General features: G+C 34.9%; 7 protein-coding genes across 7 annotated transcripts; 3 read left to right on the top strand and 4 right to left on the bottom strand.

The window, feature by feature from the left end:
- Positions 1-668: 668 nt before the first annotated feature.
- Tsp_03990 (conserved hypothetical protein) lies at positions 669-2,875 on the bottom strand. Its single transcript, XM_003374754.1, is given in 5 exon segments — positions 669-817; positions 1,308-1,441; positions 1,831-1,874; positions 1,886-2,075; positions 2,763-2,875. The coding sequence occupies 5 exon segments, from the start codon at positions 2,873-2,875 to the stop codon at positions 669-671; spliced, it is 630 nt and encodes a 209-aa protein (XP_003374802.1).
- A 1,373-nt stretch (positions 2,876-4,248) lies between these two features.
- Tsp_03991 (putative proline-rich protein) lies at positions 4,249-5,155 on the bottom strand. Its single transcript, XM_003374755.1, has 2 exons — positions 4,987-5,155; positions 4,249-4,424 (listed from the first exon to the last, which is right to left on the bottom strand). The coding sequence occupies exons 1-2, from the start codon at positions 5,153-5,155 to the stop codon at positions 4,249-4,251; spliced, it is 345 nt and encodes a 114-aa protein (XP_003374803.1).
- Positions 5,156-5,366: 211 nt separating this feature from the next.
- On the bottom strand, positions 5,367-9,229 carry Tsp_03992 (signal recognition protein). Its single transcript, XM_003374756.1, has 16 exons — positions 9,223-9,229; positions 8,969-9,084; positions 8,840-8,907; positions 8,619-8,736; positions 8,478-8,492; positions 8,144-8,307; positions 7,806-8,004; positions 7,578-7,745; positions 7,445-7,519; positions 7,183-7,374; positions 7,041-7,123; positions 6,853-6,979; positions 6,639-6,770; positions 6,341-6,572; positions 5,734-5,826; positions 5,367-5,620 (listed from the first exon to the last, which is right to left on the bottom strand). Exons 1-16 carry the CDS (start codon positions 9,227-9,229, stop codon positions 5,367-5,369), a joined length of 2,043 nt encoding a protein of 680 aa, XP_003374804.1.
- Positions 9,230-10,180: 951 nt separating this feature from the next.
- Tsp_03993 (cullin-associated NEDD8-dissociated protein 1) lies at positions 10,181-14,608 on the bottom strand. Its single transcript, XM_003374757.1, has 6 exons — positions 14,363-14,608; positions 13,047-13,954; positions 11,059-12,958; positions 10,654-10,980; positions 10,379-10,588; positions 10,181-10,303 (listed from the first exon to the last, which is right to left on the bottom strand). The coding sequence occupies exons 1-6, from the start codon at positions 14,606-14,608 to the stop codon at positions 10,181-10,183; spliced, it is 3,714 nt and encodes a 1,237-aa protein (XP_003374805.1).
- A 1,889-nt stretch (positions 14,609-16,497) lies between these two features.
- Tsp_03994 (clathrin light chain) lies at positions 16,498-17,622 on the top strand. The gene is made up of 5 exons (XM_003374758.1): positions 16,498-16,570; positions 16,762-16,968; positions 17,024-17,135; positions 17,319-17,433; positions 17,581-17,622. The coding sequence occupies exons 1-5, from the start codon at positions 16,498-16,500 to the stop codon at positions 17,620-17,622; spliced, it is 549 nt and encodes a 182-aa protein (XP_003374806.1).
- A 1,992-nt stretch (positions 17,623-19,614) lies between these two features.
- Tsp_03995 (splicing factor, arginine/serine-rich 6) lies at positions 19,615-22,474 on the top strand. The gene is made up of 8 exons (XM_003374759.1): positions 19,615-19,727; positions 20,022-20,106; positions 20,956-21,141; positions 21,195-21,265; positions 21,629-21,751; positions 21,834-21,903; positions 22,021-22,112; positions 22,297-22,474. The coding sequence occupies exons 1-8, from the start codon at positions 19,615-19,617 to the stop codon at positions 22,472-22,474; spliced, it is 918 nt and encodes a 305-aa protein (XP_003374807.1).
- Positions 22,475-22,726: 252 nt separating this feature from the next.
- Positions 22,727-24,336, top strand: Tsp_03996 (conserved hypothetical protein). Its single transcript, XM_003374760.1, has 7 exons — positions 22,727-22,785; positions 22,853-22,923; positions 23,021-23,059; positions 23,118-23,195; positions 23,295-23,625; positions 23,673-24,166; positions 24,281-24,336. Exons 1-7 carry the CDS (start codon positions 22,727-22,729, stop codon positions 24,334-24,336), a joined length of 1,128 nt encoding a protein of 375 aa, XP_003374808.1.
- The last annotated feature ends 1,084 nt before the right edge of the window (positions 24,337-25,420 follow it).

The raw sequence follows: 25,420 nt of genomic DNA on the forward strand, positions 1-25,420 counted from the left end.
TTGCTAAGTACAATTGTTATTCAAGCCAATTTTATTAATTCACTTACCAAAATAATGCGCCGCATTTGAGCACTCGGACAAGACGAAATAGAATGACCAGAACGTCAAACACAATCTCAACTGATAAGCAATGGAAAATGCAAATTTCATAATCGTTTTGCAACTATTTCGACTGCTTGTAAATAAATAGAATTTAAAACACACTCGACTAGATAAAATAGCTAATAAATGAAAATTCAGTGTAAAAAAAGTAGATATTCATATTAAAATGAAGGCAGAGCAATTAAAACTGAATTAAAAGTAAAAAAAAATGCAAGCATTTTTGACTTAAAAAATAAAAAAAGAAAAAACTTACATTTCACGGATGAATTGTGAAAAGATGAATATTAGTGTTGTTGCAAAAAATAAAAATAAAAAATATTTACAAGTACGATCGTCTAAAGTCGGAACATCCACTGAGCATCCGTCCAATTTTCAATTCTCATTGGCGCAGATGTCAGTGGAGGTTCCGGTTCAAACAAGCAAAAAACCTGGGCTGCTGTTGGTAAAAAATTAATACGTCGAATTCGAACAGTCAGAAGTTCTTTCCATTTTATTTTTTGAAAATGCTAAAAATATTAATTTTTAAAAATATGTTGCAAAGTAGAATGGTTTATATTTTCGGATTATTACGGTGCAGTGCGTGGTGAATGAAGTGAGATAGATAGATAGATATGCACAATTCGAGCTGGTGAATGAAAGCCATCAACGAACCTTCCACTAATTCGCCGTCCAATTCTTAAATAACCGATTGGGATGACGATTAGTGAAAGGTTCGCTGAATGAAAAAAGTAAAAATTAAACCGTCGCCTGTGAAAATTTTCGAAAAACAGCAATTGTTATTCTTCTCGCCATTATGCTAATTTTCAAATTAATTTTCCCTGCACCAATAGCAGTTCAGTTCAGTTCAGTTCAGTTCAATTGGTTTCAAATTCGATGAAATGAAGTAAAAATTTTCTTCAGTCATGGTAGAAAAAGAAAACAAAAATTTGCTTTTGATCAAAATCAATTCTCCCCTTTTCGTTAAATAAAACAATAAATTTTTTTTCTTATTTTTCCAAATGCGTGTTGAAAAATAACAACAGCGAATGAAAATTGTTTAACAAAAATATTTTTCGAATTCTTACCGGTTTGTATTTTAAGTATCGATTATATACTATATTATAGTTGACTAAATTGAATTGCAAAAAGAAAAATTGAAATGAATAAAAAGAGAGAAAAAGAAAGAGAGAAAGTGAGAAAACTAGTCTGCGCGAAGAACAACCAACGCTGATAAGAAATATAAAACACTGTGGACAACGTTGAACGTGGGCGAACATTGAGAAACAAGGAACAAACGAGCCGATTGGCGTCCGATAGACAATCACATCCGCCTTCTGTACGGACGACGATTACGTGTCTTCTGAAGTGTTGGAAAATTGAAAATTTTCAAGCGGATGGATGATGGTTTCTACATTTTTTTTTCTTTTTCAACAATAAAAAAATTGCTTATTGAAAAATATTTTCCACTGCATACTTTCTTGCATTCGGCGAACGAATGCAAAAATTTCACTCGGACTCGACTATACACTATTATAAAAAATTTGCATTACTGACGTCGAGCCAAGTAAATTTGAACCTGAGAAAATGTGAAATAATGCTAAAGTGGACAAAGTGCACCTTGTAAGCTTCGAGAAAAAGGAAGAAAAAAAATACAATTATTTCACCAAATTGAAAAACTTAATAAAAAAATAACTAAAACCATAAAATAAGAAGAATAGTGGTTTTTTTTCAAATAAATGTCCCACCTACCTGACTGCGTTGAAAACAATATCACCATCCGTGCATACTGCTCGCTTCAACTTACGATCAGCTTTGCTCGGGAAAGACGATTCAACAACCGGTCGGGCAGCCACCCCATTCGCATCTCACAGGTGCAAATGAAAATATCCTCTCCGTGAGTTCGTTTATATAGTGGCGATGATCGCACAAGAACTGACCAATCATGACAGTCTGGAGAACAGATTCCGCGATTTCGGAAAGAAACGACTGAAGCACTAACTTTATTATTAAATTTCTTACCTTATACTGTACATGAAAAAATTACTAAATTTCATTTGAAAAATGGATGAAAAAAGTTAATCATCAAAAATTAATTAATTACGTTTTTTAAAAATAATTTTTTCCTGCAGTTTAAAAATTTATTTACGACACTATTGCATACTGTTTTAGAAACCAATTTTCGCATCGCTTTCTCTTTGTAATTCATTCACTTTTAATTGACTTTACAAGCAAATTGATTTTGTTTCAAAAAATATACAATGTCAATAAATCGTACGAAAACTATTTCCAATAAAAAAGCAAAAATTTTGTACTTACGAATCTCAGTTGAAATTTGCATAATTCTTTGCAGCAACAAATTTTATTTGAAAAGCGACTTTTCGAATAATAATAATAATAACAGGATGAAATAAATGAAGATGAAACATTTTCAATAACGAACTGCAATGTTTTTTTCTGAATTTTTTGATTGCAACTGAATTGTGAAAATATGTTTAAAATCAAATTTTAAAATGCATTTCATAACGCGTTGTTGTTTTTAACAAACAACAGTGCAATGTTCGAAGTAAAATTTGCATTTTACGTCTCCTAGGGCAGTTTTAGCGAAAGTATAATTGAAACTACTGTTGTCAAGTATTTTATAATTCAATGTTCACTTCCAATTTTCGGCTTTTTCATCAAACTGTTGGAATCTGCATTGAGAAACTTCCGATGAACTGCATAAACGGACAGAAACATGATATTTGTAATATTGCCGACTGTCCGCGTGTTCTTTTATCGCTTTTACTTGGGCCATTTTATTAAAAATTATTGTGATTCCATTAAAAATTCTTTTTACGCAATTTTGAAACTCTTGAAATGTTGAAAAAAGGTTTTAGCCAAATACGTTTCATCGTCTGCTTTCTTATGCTATTTTGGCTTAACATTTGCTTTTCTGAGTTTTTCAAAATTTTAGATTTTAAATTTTATCCAAACTGTTTTTTAACCATTATTATTCAGTTTAAAATATGCTTTTTAATTTATTTGAAAAACGTCTATAGTATAAAATAAGTAGGTAACATTTGTCGGCATTTTAAATTAATTAGGTCATATTTTTGTATTTGAAATTTCAGTATCGTATGAAAAAATCAAGTTTGCATTGAAATGAAAGTTACCAAAATGCACTGTACAATTTAATTTAGTCTTAAACAGGCTATTTAAATTATAAAACTACTTATTTATTTAAAAAAACGTATAAAATGATTAGATAAAGCAGTTTTCTTGTAAACAAAGCATCAGTTCTGGCCTTGTTTTTGTATATTAAATGAACATCGCTTTATGAATATATAATTTTTTACAAATATTTATTAATAATAAATCCAGTAATAATTATATACAAATTAAATTTATCACATTTTTGTAAACTTAAACATACACCATCAATGCTGATGATATTTTCAAATTTCAATATATATATATATATATATATATCAACAAATTTATGTTAGCCGACAACAATTGATCAAGTTACTAAATATGAACTACCAGCATAAGCGAATCGAACGAACCGTTATTCAACAGCTATAAAACATTGAACAGATCAGCGGTCTGATACAATTTCTCACGACTACCAGAGAATGGAAAATTTTTAAATCTGCTCGCTAAAAATGTTTCTTTAATATAGTAATTGAATAGATATTTAACTTCTGATAAAAGCAGAAAAAAAATCCGTGACATTTTCAACTGACTTTTGCACTTCGCGTTCAAAAAAGAACTACCGCTGTTGCAATGATTCATGCCAGTGGGCTGCTGCTTACTGTTGGGCTAAATTTTGTTCATAATTTTTGTTTTTTTTGTTTGTTGAACATTGTTGAAAAATTCGTAAAACAGTTAAAAATTAAAACAACAAATGCAACATGTTTGTTAAGTGAAAAAATTTCAAATTAAAATGTATTGTCGCAAATGGAATGCCAACTGAAGATGATGCGCATTCGTGAAAGCCGAGATACAAAAGTGGTTCACGTCCTAAAGACCCAAACGGGTTGACGAACTGAACCGGCTGTCACCATCCAGCTTTCAAGGTCAATTCACTTGTACCTTGTCTTTTACAATTCACTTACTTTACATATATTAGAACAATTTCATTCTATATCACTTTTCCTGTTCACCTACACACAGATATACCAACAACTACAACAACAGCAACTTAACACTGGTGCGCATAAAAACAGCATGGATAGTAGTGAAAAATTGAATGGAACATTTTCCGTGCAAACGGTGACCATTTTGGCCACTGGTCTCAGCATTTTCAGTATGCTTTTCTGTCTTATCTCTGCGCCACTTCTTCTCAACGAAATCCACGTCATCTGGAATGAATTGGATGTCCAAATCGGTTCCTTCAAGGTAGCCACCGTATTTTTACAATACACACACATACATTTTCATTTGAACATGCACCCCCATTCAGTTTGATTCCATTTTGAGAGGACTGAATAATTTCATATTTTTTATATAAAACAAACTTAAAGTCTGGGAAAAGTAATAATAGCACTAATAATAATGTTCTTATTAATGCAATATTTTATATACAACTTATGAAAACTGTTCATTTATTTATTATATATAATGAAAAACAGAATAATATAACATTTCTCAGCTCAAAAGTCATTACTTATATTGATATAATTTAGGAAATGTCTGACGATATTTGGAAAGAAATGATGACATTCGAAATGGCTGATCGTCGTAAAAGGCAGTATGGATTATTTCCATCAACAGCCTTCGAAAATGTACTTCCACCGGGCAATATACCATTTCCCCCGGGACATAATGAATTGGCCGACAATGGTCAAACAGAATTTGTGCAAAATATTGCAACTACAAATAACGATTCTTCATTACCATATCTGGAGAAACCAATAAACAAACGCAAATGCCAATGCAGCATGCGGACAGAAAATAAATGTCCAAGAGGACCAGTGGGACCACCAGGAATTCCGGGTGAACCAGGTTTAGATGGTGAAAATGGTATTCCTGGAAAACCTGGCCCAAATGGAAAAGATGCGATGGTGATGACTCCTGGCAAAGAAGACTGCATTGTCTGTCGTTCGTGTAACATCGGTCCGCCTGGTCCGCAAGGTTTACCAGGTATTGTTGTCAAATTAAATTTTCCACAAATAATTCTTCTGCAAAATTATGAATATTCTTCTTGAAGGTCCACAAGGTTTGCGTGGTCAGCCAGGTCGTGCTGGCTTGCCGGGCAATGACGGAGCGCCTGGTGCTCCGGGGGAAATGGGACCTCCCGGAAGTCAGGGAGAAATTGGAAAACCAGGCCTTCCGGGTCGCAGTGGTGAAGATGCACAACGGATTGTAGGTATAAAAGGAAAACCCGGGATACAAGGTCCTCCTGGAGAGCCTGGCGACAAAGGTGCACCTGGTAAAGATGGTTCAGTTGGACCGCAAGGCGAACCTGGACCGGAGGGCGAAGTCGGTCCGCCTGGAAAAGATGCGCCGAGAGGCAAGCAGGGAAAAATTGGCTTACCCGGTGGGCCAGGTCCAGACGCTACTTATTGTCCCTGTCCCGCTAGAAGTCCGCAAAATGTCAGGAAATCAACAACAACAACAACACCCACCAACAATGTACCACTCAGTCAAAGTGTCAAACCACTACCTAACCAAGAACATTTCGTCGCCCATCACCGATCAAGCAACCGTAAAATTTAACATTTTTAATGTATTTGTTTAACTTTGATTCAATATCAAAGTCTGCTTTAAAAAAAGAAAAGAAATTTTCAACATGCCAAATTAATTGAATTATAAACATTACTGAAATAAATTTCCATTCAAATGTAATAATGAGAATGTCCCTGATAAACAAACGCCACCATGCATTTATTTATTCTAAACAACTGCAATAATTTCAGAAATACACATTCTGCAAACTGCAAAGCAATCAAATTATCAGAATTTCAATAAACGATTATTCATACATAATACAAACTTTTCCCCATATATAAGCGTTTATAACAATTCTTTGCAATGAATGCTTTAAATACTTTTTAAATGTTAAACTAAAAATATTGAATTTATTAATTTACGAATCCAAAATCATTTACAGAAAATTCATCAGATTATAATAAACAGAAACAAAAAACAGAAAAAAATTGTTTACTTTAACGACGACAAATCATGATGTTTCACTTGTCATGATAATGCAGGCGGTTAGAAAAAAATATATTACGCAAGCGTGATCATCATTTCTTATTCGCTCCCCAAAGCAGACCTTTGACAAATCCACTTAAACCACCTGCTTTATTATCTTGCTTATTAAGTTCCATCTCATCCAATGTTTCGTCCAGTGATGATGGAAAACGGACATAGTTCAAAGCCAAATCAAAAAACAATGGCTTGCATGGAATGGGCATGAAAGACGGCGGTATTGGCACTAGCTTTATGCGTCCTTTCAAATCTGCTGGAGTGTAATTTCGGAATGTATCCAAACTTTCAATAATGGGCTGAAATTCAAAAATCATTTTGTATAATAAAAATCAATGAAATTTAATTTTATACACAAAATTAACTATCACTTTTTCCTCATCAACCAACGTTTTCATAGTTTCTTCTTTTTCTCCTTGTACTAAACAATGAGCGTGTGACTGATATTTACCCTTGTTGGCAGACATTAGCAATGCTTTCAATTGCTCTTCGGACACCTGCATAATAAAATTATTTGTTCAACAACAATATCAGTAGAAGAGAACATATATATCATAATTATATCAGTTTTACATAAACGTTCTCGTCACTTTTCCACGCAGCACTTTGTTTCAATTCATTTATATATTCTACGGTTCGCTGATACAAAGCCAATGCTTCAGGCCATTTCTTTTGTGAATAGAAAATCTCAGCTACGTGGAAACATCTACCAACAACATTGTCGTAAAGTTAATTTTAAAAGAAAATCATAATAATAATAATAATACCTAAGCGTTCTGAAGTATAACATCTGATCGGCAAAACACTGATCCAACTTGATCAACGGCAATTGTTGCAATTCAGCAAAATTCTTCAAAAAATACAATTAATATTTAAAAGAACAACAACAATCATAACATCCTTTTTTACCTGCAAAATGGAATCATACAAACGAATTAAATCTTGTGATTTTGCACCCTTCTTTTGCATAGCTTCGATCATCATGTTATAACGATCGGTACTTTTTGTCAATCGCACGTACGTCAAATACAAATAAAGCAGATTAGCATTTGAAAATATTTCTTGCTTTTCGCCATCCTGAGCACGTTTTAATTTGAAATTCTACAATTTTTTTTCACAAATAACAAGGATAAAGTAGAATAAATAGGGGGAAAAAAATTCTCGTCAATACCTCGCCTTTAGCCTCTTCACGAACACTTTGAATAGCATCTCGACAGTCACTTAATAGTCGTTCATAAAGAGCAAGCTGAAATATAAGCATCAACAAATATCCCATGAAATAAAAAGAAGATAACGAAACATACTTTCCCATCATAATCGTTGGTTTCTTCTACTTGACGTTGAAAGTCACGCAAACTATTACAAAATGTGCAAACCCTAACGGGTTTGGCAAAATCCACTCGATGATTGCACCAAACAATTTCCGTTTCTGTAGAAATTGATTGCTTTTGACGGCATTCGGTCAACAAATTCTGTAAAATGTAAAAAATTATAAACAATAAATCAAAAAGGAAAGAAGAAAACTTTTGTACATCCAACTCGGAAAGCATCAAGCTTTCTGTTTCGTCGCTGATTTTCATTCGCATCTGCATTAAATCTGCCAACGCAGTCGAGTCACCTATACTAAAGGCGCAGAATCGTAGATGGGGTGCCATTTCGTTGCACCTTTGCCGGTATAATTCGACAAGTTGAGAAGATTTCGTCACAGACGACAAATTTTCATAAATCATTCTAAAAATTTATAAATAACTATAAAAAGTAATAAAAGAAAATTCTCAAACAAAAACGCTGCTCATCAACTTTATGCAGCCAACAGTAATAGTTAAAGTTTAAAAATAAACATGTGGAATTTTATTTGAACGTTTCTTACTTTGAGGTGGTAAAAAATTCGTTGGCTTTAGTCCAGTTTTTCTGTTCAAATTCATAACAGCCTTGAAGCCAAGCTTTGTATGCTTGTGCTTCAAGTTTCGTAGCGGCGTCAACTACTGAAGCATTTTTGGACAAAGTTTCCAACAAAACGCCATGATAGACCGCCTAACGAGAAAATTGATGCTAATTAAATTTAAACTGATTTCACTCTATTCAAAATTCTCGCCTTGACTACTCTATTCGTTGTTCTGTAGATGAAAACAAATTACGCTGAACTGTAACAAATTCATATTTACAATTCAGTACAGTAAAAGAAAAGAAAAATTTTGAAAAACCTTTTCCCACACAACCTGTATTATTATTATTATTATTATTATTATTATTATTATTATTATTATTATTATTAGAAAAAATAGATTTAATTTTCATAAAATGATTTACAAAAAGAAAGCAAAAAAAAACAAAAATGAATTTACTCGACGTAATTTTCGTAACATCTGAAAACGTTTTCTGTTGTCTGTCGTAGCTTCTTGTTTGAGCTGCATACCGTATGCCCAACATCGTTCGGCTTCAAACAATGGAATGGTAATATATCTAAAGTAAATAATTGTCACTGATCTCAGTCAATGGCTGGCAAACTCGTATCACTTGGCATCAGTCAAATTTTCAGCAGAAAATTTTCGATATTGAAAAGTACGTGGTTTGTGAATGCACGTCACATTCATAGATTTTCGGACACGTTGTAGCTTTCTCGAACAGTACTGCCTAAACAAACATAAAAATCTCTCCCAACGATAAACAAATAAATTATCACCAAGTTCGTTACCTGTAACGGAGATAATCTCCATGGCGTAAACCATGCTGTTGTTGTGCTTCTTTTATAATTTGCAAAATGTGAACGGTAGGAATTGACGAGCAATCTTCGGCCATCCACTTCTAGATCTGAAAAACTCGAGCACACTAATGATTTGCTTACAGTATTATTTGATTTTCAAGTTTTACTGCAATTTTCATTTTTTGCATTTGCTGAAATTTTTAGCATTTTAAAAATGAGAAATAAATGCTTGAATCTACATTTACGTGACATTTATCATTTACTGTCGATAGAGGGAAGTGAAAGGTGATTTCATGTTTAGTTGCATATTTGATCTGCACCGTTAGATTGTTCAACAAAGAATTTTGGACCAACTGCTGCTCACTGTTGCTTAGTATGTTTCGCTACTTTCAATTTTGCATTTGCATTCCACCATTTGTTAGAATAAATAACCTGCTTCATTTGTTATTCTATTTTCAGGCAGATCTATGATGAAGAACCTCAAAGTTATTTTTAAAAGTAACAAAAAATCTTTTTAATAAAAAAAGAGGATACTTTAAAAATTCCATCCAAATATTCGTATTCTTTTTTTTTCTTTTGTAACTCGAAGAACAATGTTACTTCAAGTTGAAAAGAAAAAAGAAATTTACCACAACAGAACTGCAACAATCAAACTTCAACTTAGTCGTCTCTCACTTGAAGCTCAGAATCATAAAAGCTTATGCTTGGATGTTCACGCGTTGTAGGCTTAGTATAAGAAAAAACTGATGAGTAAGTAAGAGAAAAATAAAATATACAATATGCTTCCATCTACAAAAGATCAGACGTAGATTATTGTTCGGAAAATCAACAGTAAACTAAAGAAATTCAAGATTAAAAAAATTCATTGCAATGTAACATTTAATTGAAGACAAAATATGAACAAAATGACAGAATTTTGCTTTCGTAAGCTGAATTATTGCTGGTTGAATGCAATGCAACCAGAATTGAAAGCACAGAAATTGTTTTCTATAAATCAGTATAATTGAAAGTGAAACTGATCGTGGTGTGAAAAAAAGTACGCGTAAAAGGGAGAAATATATTCTGTTAAATGGAGATTAACTTTTAGAAAAAAAATTTCAGGAAGTAAGACAAAATGAATAAACCGTTACGTCCACACGCATACATATGCATGCAGCACATGGTAGACGCCTTTGGAGCAGCAGCACTCGACGCTGCACATCGTCAATGTTTGCTTGTCAAAGGATCCCATCGAACATTTTCATACAAGTTTAACAATTCCGGTGTCTGATTAATAATATTCATCAATTCAACTACAATCGGATGCTTTCCAGCTGTTGGCAAATTCTATTAATATAGAAGAAAATTTAAATATACCAAAGAAAAAAAAAACAAATTCCAATGCAAATTGAATCATCGAACCTGAATAGCAATAACTGCGCGTAGTGCGGAGCGTTTCAATTCATCTTGCAATTCGTATTCTTGTTTCACGGAATTCGTTTTCAATTTCGTAAGGCATACTTGTTTCAACGGTTCCACAATATTAATCAATCGTTGCAAAAGTTCGTTGGGACAAAGTGTCGTCAACCTTATGACGATCAAAAATGTCAAAATTTTAATATCATAGTGATCCTGTAAAAAATAACTGTGAACTTTTAGTTGAAACTTTTTAACAAATGAAACAAACAAAAATTAACCTTGAGACCCTGGACGACGTGATTCAAAAATTCAAACACATCCAAACAGTCGAAGCAATTGTCCAACAACGTGTACATGCATTCAAAGGCTGCCTTTCTCAAGTGCAACCCATCGTCCATGACGTGTTTGAACGGACCCATGTCCACTTCACGAATCAATTCTTTCCGTACAGCAGTTTCGGAATATATAACTGGCAACAAATTTGACAACTGATCTCGCATCAGTTCGGGCTTGTTGTGAACAAAAGAGTTGAACGTCAAAAATGCGATTCGTCGTATATTCAAATCGGAATCTTTCAACATTTGAAAAAAGTCACCAATACAATCCTGCAAAATTATCATCATTAATCAGGTAAAGATGATAAATGAATGATTGGCCAAATTAGAATTTTCTTTTTGTATTACTTTCAAATATTCGTCGATTCCAGGCATTTGATCGGTCAATGTATATTTAATTGAAGAAGTGAGCGTATTGCGAACGTTGGTATTTGTCGAATTGTTGAGATTGGACCTCAGTTGAGGAAGTAAATTGGCCGGTTGCAAAAGGCACAGTTTGCCCAAACATTCAGCAATGACATTCCGTACACCTTCTTCGTTGCATTCTGCGTGATTCAGCAAAACTTTCCAAATAAATTCGACATACTGTTGGAGAGGTTCGGGCGATTTTGCATTGACAAAATGATTGATAATCTCGAGCAAGGACAGCATGAACAAATATTGCTGTTTTGTGGCCTGTTGGATTTGTTGAACGATAAATGGCAAGTAACGGGCCAAATTGCCAGTGCCCACTCGACCCAGCGCTTGTGAAGCCGCTTCTTTGACTCGTTCGTCGGGATTTTCGAACGCATTCATCACAATACCTTCCACGTTGAGGTCGTTCAAAGCTATTGAACACAGAGCGCCAATTTCGCCCAACGTCAACAGTGCAAATTGTCTGGCTTGTTCATTAGCATCCGGACAGTTGTGGACGTCCAATTCGCGGCACAGTTCGGCAACAGTGGGTTTGATGGAGTCGGGTTGGATGAGAATCAACGCGGCGAAGCATTTGGCAAAGTTGTGGGGTCGAGGTTCGCCGGCAACGGGGGCCAGCAGCAGTTGCTTGAATTCTTGGAAAGTGATCTTCTCCAATTTGCTGGCCTGTTGCCAGAATTGTTGAAAAAATATAATCAATTTGTTCAAATAGTGACCGCTGAGCAGCGGAGAGCGGAGCAAAGCGATCGCCGGATCGACAAAGCTGTGGTAATTGTCGAGAACCAATTCCGGGGCAATGGGCATGAGCCTGGTCAAATTGTCCGCGGCCAGAGTGGCCAGTTGCAAATCGCCCTGGCCGAGGAGTGGTGCCAGTTCCAGAACCAAATTTTGCACCATCGCCGAATGGTGTGAAGCCAGTTGGGTGGAATTGGAACGTTGAAAAATCAATTCCAACAATTCCAACGAATCAACCCGCAGACTGCGTTGATTTTTACGCAAAAATGTGGTCAATTCGACAACCAAATCACAGACCACTGATTGAAGTGATAAATTCAGGGGACTTTTCAGAACGACACTGAACGCCCTGACACCGACAAGCCGTGTTAGTTCATTTTTGATCCGGTCGAACAACATCTGAAGACCCTCGTCCAAGCCATCTTGCAACAGACTGCCAAACGTTGCGATGTACAACGCGACGCACATGATCGACGGCTCTTTCACCTCACGGTCCAGGCAGGTATCTTTCAACTTGGCCAAAATGCAATTGTACAAATCGCGCATGTTGTCCAAATCCAATGCGGCCAAGTTGATTTCGCCGTCGCCGTTGCGTATCAAAGTCAACAATTTTTGGACCACTGCCAACGCTTCGGCCGAAACTTTGTAATAAGCATCTTGGATGCATTGTCTGAGCAGTGGTGCGATCACTGGAATCTGCAACGCGACCACGTCCAACGTTTGGGCAGTGATGGCGGATCTGAGGAAAATCAACGCGTCAATTTTCACCCCGCCGACGGTCTGCTTCTCGGACAATGTCGACCTGACGTTCAGCAACAACGAGCCGAGAAATGGAGCCAACACTTGCGGAGCCAAGGCCTGCAATTCACTGAGAACCGAAAATACAGCCTGCTTTGTTTTGTACGATTTTCCACCAAGATGACGTTGCAATGGTACAATCAGAGCCGGCATTTGGGATTCCAATGATCCAATGATTGTTTTCTGATCCTTCTCGGCGATGGATTTCGACGAATATTGAAAATAAACACGGGTGCGTTTCAACAACGACAAAAGAACGTTGAACAAATCACAACGCACACTTTCTTCACGTTCCTTGAATCTTGAATTTGAAATGCAAAAATAAAAAACAAAACCAAATGAACAAACAATATTCAATGGGGAATTGAAGAAAAATTAATAAATCGTACCGCTCGATGAGTCTGGGAATTATTGTTTGGTGAAATTCACAAATTCGATTACGACGAGTATTGACCGCCGCTTCCAAACACTTTGCCGCAGCACGACGCACTTTCCAAGACATGTCGTCATCGTCTGAATATTCTTCGGCCGAAAGTTGACTGTCCAAGTCAACATCGTCGTCGTCAAGTTCCATCGACGCATCCTGCATCTCGTAGTCGTACTGATAATTCGGATCGTAACCGACGTACATTATGGCCAATTTCAAAATTTCATCCACAACCGTTTCGTCGCATTGTTTCGAACAGAACAGCAACAGTTGTTCAAAAGCGGCAAAGCAGCTTTCGCGAATTTCGTCATCTTGCATCTCTTTGCAATAGTGAACAATAGCCGGCAACGCTTGGGACAAAAAAGTCCCCAACCTTGAGCCGGCCGACTTGCACACCGCCCCCGTGCAAGCGATGTAAGTGCGGTGATGGATCGACGACGATTCGTTCAACTTGGACAAACCGGCCAGCAAATGCTGGCCCAGATGCCCCAAAACCGCGTTGTCACAAATGCCAGACAAAGTCGAAAGAACCAATATTGCCCGTTTACGCACCGGAGCCCGGTCGAATTCCAACAACGGCAACACTGTGCACTCGATTGCCGCGTAATGGTGACCAACAACCGACGGAAAACGTCCCAGCACCGAGTTCACCATATCCAAGCATTCCAGCAAAACCGACATGTCCGCGTCGGCGGAACTCAAAATCGACAACAAAGCTGGCATTATTGCTTTCAAAACGGCGACAGTGACCGCACTTTCGGTAGGCGGAAGTTCGTTGATTATCGTTTTCAAAGCGCTCGAACTGACATCCCGTTTCTGACTGCTCTCACTGCGCAAATTGGCGCTCAATATGCAAGTCACATTTGCTGCCTAAATTGTAAAAATAAATTCCTAATCAATTCGCTTTTTCTTCACTGTACTTTTCAAATTATTCTCAACAGTACCACATATATTCCTACTTTTCTGTAAAGTACAGTAATCAACAGGTTCACACAATATTAATAATACTCAATTTATAATCATTGTATGTATTCATTGGACTGTGAAAACATTTTTCTCTTCAAACATGTATCATAAATTTGATCATAATAAGACTGAAAAGAATTGAAACATAAATTACACTTCTAAAGATAAAATTCATTAGCATCACCTGAAAGCATGAAATTGTGCAATTTTCTATATTTATAATACATCACATTACTTTAGCTCACAAAATGAACAAATTTATAAAAATTCAATTATAAATTATTCAAAAATATTCAACAGTAACAGTATTACTTGCGCATCTTTCACTTTTCGGATCAAAGGACCCATGCAGCGAACGGCTAAATTTTGAACTTCCGTATTCTTATCTTCGAGCAGCTTCAACAGCATTTCAACCATTTTATTTTCGCTGTCCACATCTAGTGTTATTTCTTTTTGCAATTCGCGCATCAAATCGTTCGTAGCCATGAAACGGAAATCTTTGTCCGCAGAGTTCATGCGTTCCAGCAGATGAGCAATGTAATATGATACAGCTGACATGTTGCAAAAATCCTGTTAAAATATTTATATTTTTTCAAAAAAATACAATTATCAAACAACAACACAATGGCCAAAACATTCCTATAATAAACAAGCTGAAACAAAGTTGAAAAAAGCTTCAAAATAATAAATTCAACTGGTTATTATCTTCATGTAAACTTATTACGCTAAACTCTACTGACAAGATGAGAAGAAAGAACAATAAAATATGATAAGTATCAATAAGCATAAGCAAATCGAAACCAGTAAAAAACACGAAACTGTTGCGTTACCGTAAAGCCACAATATTACACAAAGTTAGAATTTTTAAACCTTCAAAATTAAGCAAAAAACAACACCGAACATTTTTAAGCAAAGCAGTGCAAAAGAACGATTACGCCAAAAGACCATAGTCATCAATTTTGTACCTGCATTTCGTAAACCAAGCCACTCAAAATATGCTAATTGATGTTAAAATATTTTTAAATTTAAACGAGTAATAACGTTCAACTTTGAATTGAAATTTAAAAAAACAATTAACCTTAAATAAAAATACTCAGAATTTAAAAAATAAAAAACGAGAAATCTTCCCGCCTAAGCGAACTCTAATATGCTTTTGATTGGTTGATTCTGATTGGACTTTAGCGCCATCTGTTCTGATTCCGTCATTCTCTTGACCGCCGTGCTCTACTTTTGTCGTGCTAGATTTCACGCTGAAGAACCATTGTCTGATGTAATTTCAGTGTAATATCTATACTGATGATTTATAAATTTATATTGTTTTCAATTTTAAAGTTTGTCTATGTCATTTGTCAAATAAATTTATTTACAGTTTATTAAATATTTTTTACACAAAGTAGAGCAGTAAAGCAATGAAAAAAACAAGGCAGATGAAAAACAATAGTAAAATTGAGATTCATTATTTATATTCGTCTACTACTGTAGACGAATTTTAAAAGTATTTGTTTATAAATACCTGTAACCATGAAATAGAAGATACAGATGCCAATCATCACCACACTGTTACAATTGTCCAGCTTGGCTTTCCTAAATGAAAATTTGTGAAATATTTTTATTTTCCTTTCAAATGTTGAAAAAATCATTTTTTACCAAGACATTCCAATGAAAAACTTGATGGAGAACAATTTGCGCGCGATTGTCAGTTTCATTTTCATAATTAACTAACGTTCTATTGTCAACATAAAAATAATTGTGTGATTGCTGGAAAACATCCTTGTCAGATTATGTTAATGTGAGACATTTAACAGACCGCCTGCCCTAGAACGGCAAGCACGAGGATGACCAAAAATGGTATAGACGACCAATCAGAATCAACCAATCAAAGTGCGATGTTCATTAAAGCCCTAGGGTATCTCCAATCGCAAACTTGTACTTTGTAATAATTTTTCCAAGCTATATAATTTATAATAAACTAAAATTTTAAAATATTAAGCACATATTTTTTTCTTAACATAAATTGATTAACCATACTCCACAGGTACTTGCATTATCTAACGTTACACGAGTACAGTAGTACACTCAGGTATTCACCACGTACTTGACAGAGAATTATGCTTTGTAATAAGTGTATTTTTGACTACATAGTATTTCAATAATAATCGCTTAATTTTGAGAAGTTCATTTATAAGGTATAACGTTTTCAAAATATTTGAATTATGCTCTATTAAAAATAAATGCTTAGTGAGTTTGAACTTTACTTTTATTTGATACTTAAGTGATGATGTGAAACAGTAAGTTAATACGAATTTATTAATTTACCAGTTGTATGTCTTTTGGGAAAATATAAGTTGTTTCTTCAGGAGTGAAAATTAATTTTCAGAGTTTGATAGAGTTTTAAATTTTATTTTAGGCTAAAATTATTGATCATTTTTTTCCGATATTATATAAATATGGCTGAAGACGAAGCAGTCGCGGATTTTTTAGCGAGAGAAAAGGAAGCATTGGCAGGACTTGATGATTTTGGTAAGCATATTTTGAAAAGTATACAGTTGAAAAAGAATAATGTAATGTGAGATGTATTGATTTAACTAATAACTTTGTTTACAACATTGTCACTGACGTTATGAACTGATCAATTTCTATTCACTGTTCATAATAGGAGTTATGTTTTGCTTTTTGTGTATTTTGTCTCAATTTTAAAACCAATTTTTCAGAAGAATTGCATTTAGTTGCTGCCACTGATTGTGATGATACAACAAAAAATGAAGAAAATCTTGCCGCGCCAATGACCAACGGTTTACCAGAGAATGAAATTTCACAAAACACTGCTAGCTCCACGCCAGCGGTGCTACCGGCACCTCAAGAATCTGAAAATATGATAAAATGGCGAGAAGAGCAGAAGGCTCGGCTAGCTGCTAAAGGTTTTTATTATATTTAATTGAGTATGATGATCATCCTGTAGCATGGTTTTTACAGATGAGAAAGAAGAAGAAGAGAAAGCCAAATGGAGAGAATTAGCAGAAACTGATTTGCAAGAATGGTATAAAAATAGGCAAGATCATATTGAAAAAGTCAAGAAGACTAACAGGTTAGTCTAAAAGCAGAATTTTAATTCCATTCACCATTTGCCTATGTGCACTATGCCAAGACAGTTAAAGTGAACTAGTTATATTTTTCTCACATTGTATTATTATTAGTTTTGAATTGTTGTTTCAAACTTTGATATTTCTTTTATGAAAAAAATTGGTTGATGACTTATTATTATTATTAGAATGAATGATGCAGAATTTTTGAGTGGGCGTGACAGCGAACAACCAGGACAAGAATGGGAACGTATTACCCATTTGTGCGATTTCAACCCAAAATCTTGTCGCAGTCAAAAAGACGTGAGCCGTATGCGATCTATGTTCCTTCAGCTGAAAGCTAATCCCAAACACAAATCAGAAAAAATAGTAAATTCATGAACGGTGAAGAACAACACAACTAAACTATATACATGGTGAACCCAATCTGTTTCTGATTGCACATTTCAGAGTTGTTACTATTGTATGGTTATCGAACACGTTGATTATTGATGAATTTTCACTCTTTATACAAATTTTGAAGGACGCTTTGTTATACTAGCAACCGATTATGTTTTTTTTCTTTTCATATAACAACTTCTGCGAAAGGCTTAATACAATAAAACGTGAAACAATTCTGAAAAATAATCCATTACTGCCTAAATATATTGAAATAAAAGCTTATTTTACACAGGTTATTTGTTTGGAAAGTAAAGATTAAAAATCTGAATTTAATTATTTCGGCCAGAATGTCAATAAATTTCAGGGCACGTTTTTAAATGAAATACACTTCCGTCGATAAGAATGCAATTTTGCCTTTTAAGCACCTATTGTAGAATACTTACATCTACTAATTTCAAGTAGAGTATTCAATCAGATCAGATCTTTTTTGGACATCACTGGAATGACACACTTTCAGACATTTTGAAAACGTCCACTCAATGAGGATATGCACTTTTTGATTTGAAAAAACAATTGGCGAATACAGATGTAAATATTAACTTTTTTCTGAGCTGAAATTAATCACCGTCCTATTTTATTGGCATAACTATTTATTTGTAGCATAACATTTCTTTGCAAGCAATTACAATCCAACGACTTTGACGCTTGCTGATTGGAAAAAAGGTATGAAAAATTTTTCGGCACTTCGTGTAACCTTTTTCAGTCAAGATTGCCTCCAATCGGTGATACATATTTTCGTACAGAACCAAGTGTGTTGGTCGGATATTTCTCATTTCTAACTGGATCCAAATTTCTGGATATTTGTGGAATAGGTCACTTTCACTTGTATAATTGGTTATGTTATTCAAATTTGGTTCGCAAGTCAGAAAACGCATTTCCACTGGACGATGGAGATGACTGTAAAACGGCGTACTGTGACATGGCATCAAAAACCAGATATTCATTTCAAGGTTGTGATTTTCTGAAGCTTCTCGGCGAAGCACGTCCATTACAGTCAAAGTGCCTCGTTGATGAAGTAAACTTGTAAATAATGCCAGTGGAATATTTGTAATGGAAATGAATAAAATCATAAAAGCAAGATTTCGCTTGTTTCGAATCTGAGTCAAATAAAAACCACCATAAATTGACATCAACGGTATTAAAGGGAGAACAAATCGGAATTCTTTATGAGCAATAAAACTGAAAATTGTATATAACTGCTATACATTTTTTAAAAAACAAAAAATCACTTACCTGTGGGCTATCACATAAAGTGCGCAAACATAAAGAATAATCAAGTTTGATGTACACATTTTCACTCCTTTTGATATTGGTATTAATGATGTAAAAAATGTACTCGGAATGCCAACGGTAATATACCTAAAAATATTGTTTAAAAATGTTTTAAAACAATTTCATTTCACCAATGCCATGGATGGCTTCCAAAAAATGCACTTCCTCCTTGCCACATGTTAAAATGAATGAAGTTGATTATCGGAATCACAAAGTACCCATAGCATAAAAAATCTATCACACTAACGAAAAATACAGTTACGAGTCTAAAACAAAAAGTATTTTATCATTTGAAAACATTTTTACAACATTATTGTTTATAAAATTACTCACCCAACTAAGAATGAAATTAAAAATGACTTTACAAAGTCAAATCTGTATAAAAAATTTATCCAAAGTGGGACCCATATTAGTGCAGAAGTAGGTCGTATAAGTGTGACCAAAGTAAATACAATTGATGATACTACCAAATGATTCTTATTACTGGATGCCAATTGAAAACGGTGCTTATCCCAAATTGGCAAATAACTTAATCCAATAATGACCAATGCAAGTTCAACGCTATTCAACAATGTTCTTGGAACGCAATAAAATTGAAACCAATTGCACCAATACAATAGCAGAGTCCATGAAGCGACTCTATCATCATAAAGCAACTGGACAAATTTAAACAGTCGCCAATCAGCAAAACATGATAATAGAAAAGTTAATAATTTAGGAGAATAAGTCTAGAAAAAGGTAAATTGAAAATTAATAAAGATTTTTTAAAAAATGTGCTTACAAAGCAAATTGTGTTGTCTAAACCAGCAAAAGCAACCAATCTATAAAGAGATGCAAATATGCATGGATATAAATATGTTCGAAGCCCGTTCGTCCATTCCCAAGTAAGATAACCATAACTGAAAAAAGAAAGTTTTTGTATAATAGAGGAAACCAGATTAAAATATTTGACAGTGAAAAAATTACATTCATGTTGAAGAAAAGAACTGACTTCCCATAATTAGACAAATGTAAACAAAGAAAACCAGTTCAAAAACGTTATTCAATGCCCTAATTGAACGGAATTAAGTCGTTATTAATATGGATTTCAGTTATTATTCGAGAATGCAACTTGCAAACCTAGGGGTTTAGTCAATGTAAAATATACACTTATAAAAAACTGTTCAGCTTTTATTTAGACCTTCATTTAAGAGAATACACAAAAGTACACATACCCAAATGCTAATTTGTGAGCAGGTTCCAAAGTTTGCCAGTATTCGTCAGGTACAAACCAAGTTTGAACAACAAAGCAATTTATCGTTCGATATGCGACAATCCATTTGATGAGATAATTGTAAACGGTCATTTTGTGAAATAATTAAGATAACATTATATAGTGGGCTCGAAGTTTATTCAGGGAAAATTACACAAGTGAACAATAATACAAATAACCAATGAAAAAACATGGAAAATTCAGACAAAAAACAGTAAGATAGAAATTGAATAACAAAAGTAGGCATAATAAAAGTATACTTTAAATCACAGAATTTTATTCAATATTCAATTATTTTCAAACTACAAATAAAACATGCTTTTCCATGTATTCTTCATTGTCATACTGTCATACTGTTTTATTGTCATAAATTAAATAATAAAACTAAAAATAATATAGTTTCAATGAATAAAAAATATTTACAAACATATTTTAATAATGATAAATGCTATGAATATATTTATTTAATAAAATAAGTACGAAATTGCAAATTTGTTGTTTTGAACTGCAATAGAGTACAAGTAGAATAGTACAGTAGTAATTTTTTCATGACAAAACAAAAAATATTTCATAATTTAGTAAATTTTTAAAATTAAAGTTTACTAATTTACATAATATTAGGAAGTTTTCAATATGTTACTGAATTGCAACTATACCTGCATTACTTTAAAAAAAGGTTTTTTCAAGAGTAAAAAATACTACATTTATTATTTATTAAAATAAAAACATATTTCAATTATTTATTCGACAAAACTCAAATTTTTAAAGCTTTTATTCAGGCTAAATAAAAATTATTTACTGCCCTGATTTCAACCAAAGTAGTGATCGTCAAGTTTTATATTATTTACTGTATTGCTAAGTCAGCTAACAAGTTTCCGTGGCTAACTCGTGGCGATTGTATTTTTGCATTGTCTCACGAAATGGCTAGTTCTCGTGTATACATTGGCCGCTTACCATACCGTGCTCGAGAAAGAGACGTAGAAGACTTTTTCAAAGGCTACGGTCGAATTCGTGAAATTCTTCTGAAGAATGGTTTTGGATTTGTCGTAAGAATTTTTCGTTCAACGAAAGCAGTGTTATCTGAGTAACTTTGTTTAAGGAATTTGACGATCCTCGTGACGCAGATGACGCGGTTTATCATTTAAATGGACGTGAATTGTGTGGAGAGCGGTATGTCCTTTTACGTTTTTTCAGCATTTGTTGTCATTGCTGATCAGTTAACATAGGCTAATATCTGCAAGTCGAGCCGAAAATTTCTGCGTAAACTGAAAAATTTTGTTTTCATATTTTAAAAGCATACGTATCTTAGTCTATGCTTTTTAGTTTTGTAAAATTATTGCGCTTTTAGCTGTGATTGTTTCCCGTTTAATTTGATCATGAACTTAAAGTATTAAGTTTGACCTTATTCACGAGCTGACGTAATTTAATGACTAGTATTTTATAACATTTGCAATTTTATTAATATAATGAAGTTATGATTGTTTGTTGATTGTTAATTATGTTATTTTATTGATGATTTGTGTGCAATTTTAGCATCATTGTGGAAATGACGAAACGTCCTCCGAAGGGTCGAGATGCTTTTCGCTCGTCTTATCGTGGCTCGTACGGGAGTAGAGGCTTTTCGCCTGAACGTCGTCGACGTGATAGAGATGATAAGTAAATGAATTATTGTCCGCTGTTGTTGCTTAAATTTATAATTTTGTATTTTGTAGGCTGGATAATTTTTCTTTCGTTTCAGATACGGTCCACCGTCGCAGACTCCATGGCGTTGCATCGTGAGCAATGTTTCAACTCGTGTTTCCTGGCAGGTAAATAAATGATAAAAAAATGATCAGTAATCATTATTTGAATTGATTAATTATGTTATTTTTGTTTGTTTGTAAATGAATAATGATCATTAATTGTTATTGTAAATGTTTAACAAGCACCTGAGAATGGCTCAGGCGAAATGTTTTCAGATTTTTTTCTCCACTGGAAATGTTTTTTCTAGCGAACCAAATTTGGCCGACAATTTTAGGTTGATGGTGAAAATTTTCTCTTTTTTTATTTTAATTTATTTGTACTTTGTCAATCAAATACGCACGCAAGAGTGCATTTTGCTGAGGAGAATGGTTTCTTAAAAAGAGTGCGCAGTGGCGCTTTAAATTGCATAAAACGACTTCGAAATGAAAATGACGGTTAATTGTGTTTCGTTGATATAGTGCCCGGTCGGAGGTACTCGGTACCGATGCTGTGTGTAGCATGAGCACGAGGCGATTGAGCAGGGGCGTCGGGTATCACATTCATTGTTCGTTGACCACCAACCGCCTTCGACCGGTTCGCGCTTGTGCCCCTGTTGACCGTTGTTGTACATGTATGTTGCTTTGTAAAAAAAAATAAATACGAGAAGAGGTCGCTTAGGGCGATTTCTTTTTTTGGTTTGGTCGTAACGATCCCGGAGCGTCGGAGATCCGTTTGATGCGTTAATGTTCGATTAAGAGCAGGAACCGTTTTTCGATCAGCAGCCGCCACGCCTTGTTCGCTCGTGGGCAGGGTTTTTAAGAAGACTTTTTTTTCATTTTACAACCAAGCATTGTCGTATTTTTATCTTTGTTGATCGTTTTTATAATTTCACAGGATTTGAAGGACTTTATGCGCCAGGCAGGGGAAGTCACATACGCTGATGCGCATCGAATCAAGAAGCACGAAGGGTAAGTTATTATTTATTGTTCGTTCTGTTGTCGTTTTTGTTCAATAGACTTGTTGATTTTTTTTAAGAATTGTTTGCTTTGCATCACATTATGAATTGAAGAAAGCGATCGACATGCTAAATGGCAAAGAATTGAATGGTCGAAAGTTGGAATTGTTCGATGGCAGTCGACGGTAGGGAAGAATTGTTTACTTTTTTGCAATTTTGTTTGAAAAATTTTTCTTCTTCTTCTTCAGCTCTTCACGTTCTCGAAGTCGTTCAAGTCGTTCACGAAGGTGAAAAGTGAAAGTCAGTTGTGTGAAAATTGATTAATTTTCTTTTTCTATCAATCAGCAGTCGTAGCAGCACTAGTACAAGTGCTTCAAGTCGTAGCCGGTCTCGGTCAACTCCTCGTCGACGTCGCCGTTCACCGTCGGTGAAACGTAGCAGGAAAAGGTGTGGTATATGCAAAAAAAAAAGAATTCAGAGTGGAAATTTTTTTTTGAATTTTGTCGGTTTTGTTTTGTTCAGCCCTGCCGATTCGGACAGTCGTAGTCGTTCGCGTTCAGCGTCGTCGTACAGAAATGAACGCGGTTCAGGCAAGCGAAAGTCGAAACGGTCAGTGTCGGACAGCCGCAGTCGGTCGAGATCGTATTCGAGTGATGGAATTCGTCGCAAGAGAAGCGTCGGCAAGAGTAGAAGAAGTCGTTCCGACGAGACGGCTAGTCGGTCGCGTTCTTCGTCGCCGGACAAACGGTCGAGGCGGAGCCCTTTGTCCAGGGGACGACGGTCGGCCAGTTCGAGCCGTTCTCGTTCGACGTCGGTCGGCGAAAGGGGCGGGGCCAAGCGTCGCAAGAAGTCGGTCGGTTCCAGATCCGGGTCTAGATCCAGATCGAGATCCAGGTCCAGGTCTAGGTCGAACGACAGTGGCTCTCGTTCACCAGTTCGGTCGGGAAGCGAATCCGGCGGACCTCAAGCAGCAGTCGACCGTCGAGCCGAACCAGGCAGAAAGCGCAAAATAGCGGCCAGAGGTTCGTCGGGGTCGGCGAGCCCGAAGCGACGGTCTTCTTCGACCGAAGAGAACAACGGTGAAAATTTATTGTCGCGTTGTTCACCGAAGCAGAAGAAATTGAACAACGATTTCAATCATTCTTCTGAAGTTGAAGAACCTGCCAGCGGCGACGACGTTGGTGACAAGAGGAGAAAGAATAAAACGAAAAAAGATCAGTCGATTGATGATGACGATGATGATAATATTCGAAATGGAAGTACGTCGAGCAAAGATGAACACGGCAGACGACGATCCACAAGTAGCAGTTTTTCAGACGACGATGCGAATAAAACCAGCGCCAGCGATTTGGACGTCGACGCCGACGAAAAGCAGCAACGCACGCGACGAACCGGTAAATTACTTTTTTTTGTTTTTTCTTATCACCCAACGCGATGTGTTGTGACTGTAGTTGTTGTTTATTTATTTATTTATTTATTTTTCTCTCTCTAATAGGAGGATATGCCAGCGACAGTTCGCGATCTGATTGATGAAAAACAAGCAGACGAAACAGCAAATGAATAAAATTTATATATACATACATCTATATTTGCATTTACACATCTATTTATACTTTTATATTTAGACATATTTAATAATATTCATATTGTATTTTTTTAAATGATTTTTTCTCTCTTTTCTCTCTCTCTCTCTCCTTTTAATTTTTTCATTCTTTGTCATTTTTGTGTCCCATTTTTCAACTACAATAATCATTTGTAGTAGCATTGTTAGTTTGCGCATGGGCAAGTTGTTTTTTTGGAATAAAATTAGTAATTTTTTCAACTTTTTTTTCTTTCTTGCAATCAACAAAGCAATCTGTGTTCTTAGTTTTGATCATTTAAAAGAAAAACAAATTGCAGCTTGCATTTCTGAAGAACACGAAAAATCATCGATGAAAATTTTCAATACAAATCAATGAATGAATGAATGAATAAAAATTTAACTTATTTCAAAGAATACTGTAATAATATTACAAATTGAAACGATGAAAAGAAGTACTGTATTGTTTGAAAAAATAAAGTTGTGAATATGGTGTATTCTGTAATGAAGAACAGTTCCATCTACTTTTGTACATTGTTCAACAGTTCTCTCGTTTGTGCAAATGTTCAAATGTGTTACTTTGTTTTTTTTTCTTATTTAAACCAATATTTATTTAGTTATTTTGTCGATTAATTTATCACTTGTTGTATTGCAATTTGACCAATTTCAATGAATGAAATTGCAAACGCTATTATGGAAATCAAATTAATCCCAATTGAAATCGAACTTACAGAGAAATATGTTGTCTTCGAAAAATTTTTCTTGCTCTTGATTATCTTAATTTATACGGTTCGCGCTTGCTGACGTTAGTTTAACTGTCCTTAATACGAGTGCCTGTTGCGCGTTTGTTGCGTCGGCTTCGACATTTCGCTGTGTTATTTATTTAAAAAAAAATTTCCAATTTCAAACCTACTGATGAAAATGAGTGAAATGCAAGATCCACCCTGCGATGCGATGGACAAACTTTCCCTGCAACCTCACCAGACCAATTCCAATTCTTCGTCTCCGGTAAAACTGTTCTTATTTTTTATAATTGTTCAATTTATTAATTTCTACGTTTATTAAAATT

Source organism: Trichinella spiralis (assembly GCF_000181795.1).
Source record: "Trichinella spiralis strain ISS 195 chromosome Unknown Scfld5, whole genome shotgun sequence".
Taxonomy (NCBI): domain Eukaryota; kingdom Metazoa; phylum Nematoda; class Enoplea; order Trichinellida; family Trichinellidae; genus Trichinella; species Trichinella spiralis.

Excerpts from the sequence above, each read along its gene's own strand:
- Tsp_03992 (XM_003374756.1), bottom strand. Across the intron at positions 7,746-7,805 it reads TGATGCTTTCCGAGTTGGAT|AATTTGTTGACCGAATGCCG; the intron begins GTACAAAAGTTT and ends TACATTTTACAG. Across the intron at positions 6,573-6,638 it reads TTGATGAGGAAAAAGTGATA|CCCATTATTGAAAGTTTGGA; the intron begins GTTAATTTTGTG and ends TTTGAATTTCAG.
- Tsp_03994 (XM_003374758.1), top strand. The coding sequence starts at position 16,498 with ATGGCTGAAGACGAAGCAGTCGCGGATTTTTTAGCGAGAGAAAAGGAA. Across the intron at positions 17,136-17,318 it reads AAAGTCAAGAAGACTAACAG|AATGAATGATGCAGAATTTT; the intron begins GTTAGTCTAAAA and ends TATTATTATTAG. Across the intron at positions 17,434-17,580 it reads CTTGTCGCAGTCAAAAAGAC|AGTTGTTACTATTGTATGGT; the intron begins GTGAGCCGTATG and ends TGCACATTTCAG.
- Tsp_03991 (XM_003374755.1), bottom strand. The coding sequence starts at position 5,155 with ATGCAGTCTTCTTTGCCAGGAGTCATCACCATCGCATCTTTTCCATTT. Across the intron at positions 4,425-4,986 it reads CATGCTGCATTGGCATTTGC|ATGACGTGGATTTCGTTGAG; the intron begins GTTTGTTTATTG and ends AATTCATTCCAG.
- Tsp_03995 (XM_003374759.1), top strand. The coding sequence starts at position 19,615 with ATGTGCTTACAAAGCAAATTGTGTTGTCTAAACCAGCAAAAGCAACCA. Across the intron at positions 19,728-20,021 it reads GCCCGTTCGTCCATTCCCAA|ACCTTCATTTAAGAGAATAC; the intron begins GTAAGATAACCA and ends GCTTTTATTTAG. Across the intron at positions 21,904-22,020 it reads CAACTCGTGTTTCCTGGCAG|CACCTGAGAATGGCTCAGGC; the intron begins GTAAATAAATGA and ends ATGTTTAACAAG.
- Tsp_03993 (XM_003374757.1), bottom strand. The coding sequence starts at position 14,608 with ATGTCAGCTGTATCATATTACATTGCTCATCTGCTGGAACGCATGAAC. Across the intron at positions 12,959-13,046 it reads ATTCCCAGACTCATCGAGCG|ATTCAAGGAACGTGAAGAAA; the intron begins GTACGATTTATT and ends TTCAAATTCAAG. Across the intron at positions 10,304-10,378 it reads GCGCAGTTATTGCTATTCAG|AATTTGCCAACAGCTGGAAA; the intron begins GTTCGATGATTC and ends CTATATTAATAG.
- Tsp_03996 (XM_003374760.1), top strand. The coding sequence starts at position 22,727 with ATGCGCCAGGCAGGGGAAGTCACATACGCTGATGCGCATCGAATCAAG. Across the intron at positions 23,060-23,117 it reads CGTTCAAGTCGTTCACGAAG|CAGTCGTAGCAGCACTAGTA; the intron begins GTGAAAAGTGAA and ends TCTATCAATCAG. Across the intron at positions 23,626-23,672 it reads CCAAGCGTCGCAAGAAGTCG|GTCTAGGTCGAACGACAGTG; the intron begins GTCGGTTCCAGA and ends ATCCAGGTCCAG.
- Tsp_03990 (XM_003374754.1), bottom strand. The coding sequence starts at position 2,875 with ATGGCCCAAGTAAAAGCGATAAAAGAACACGCGGACAGTCGGCAATAT. Across the intron at positions 2,076-2,762 it reads TCTCAATGCAGATTCCAACA|TGCTTCAGTCGTTTCTTTCC; the intron begins GTTTGATGAAAA and ends TAATAAAGTTAG. Across the intron at positions 1,442-1,830 it reads ATTGTTTTCAACGCAGTCAG|AAGACACGTAATCGTCGTCC; the intron begins GTAGGTGGGACA and ends CCAACACTTCAG.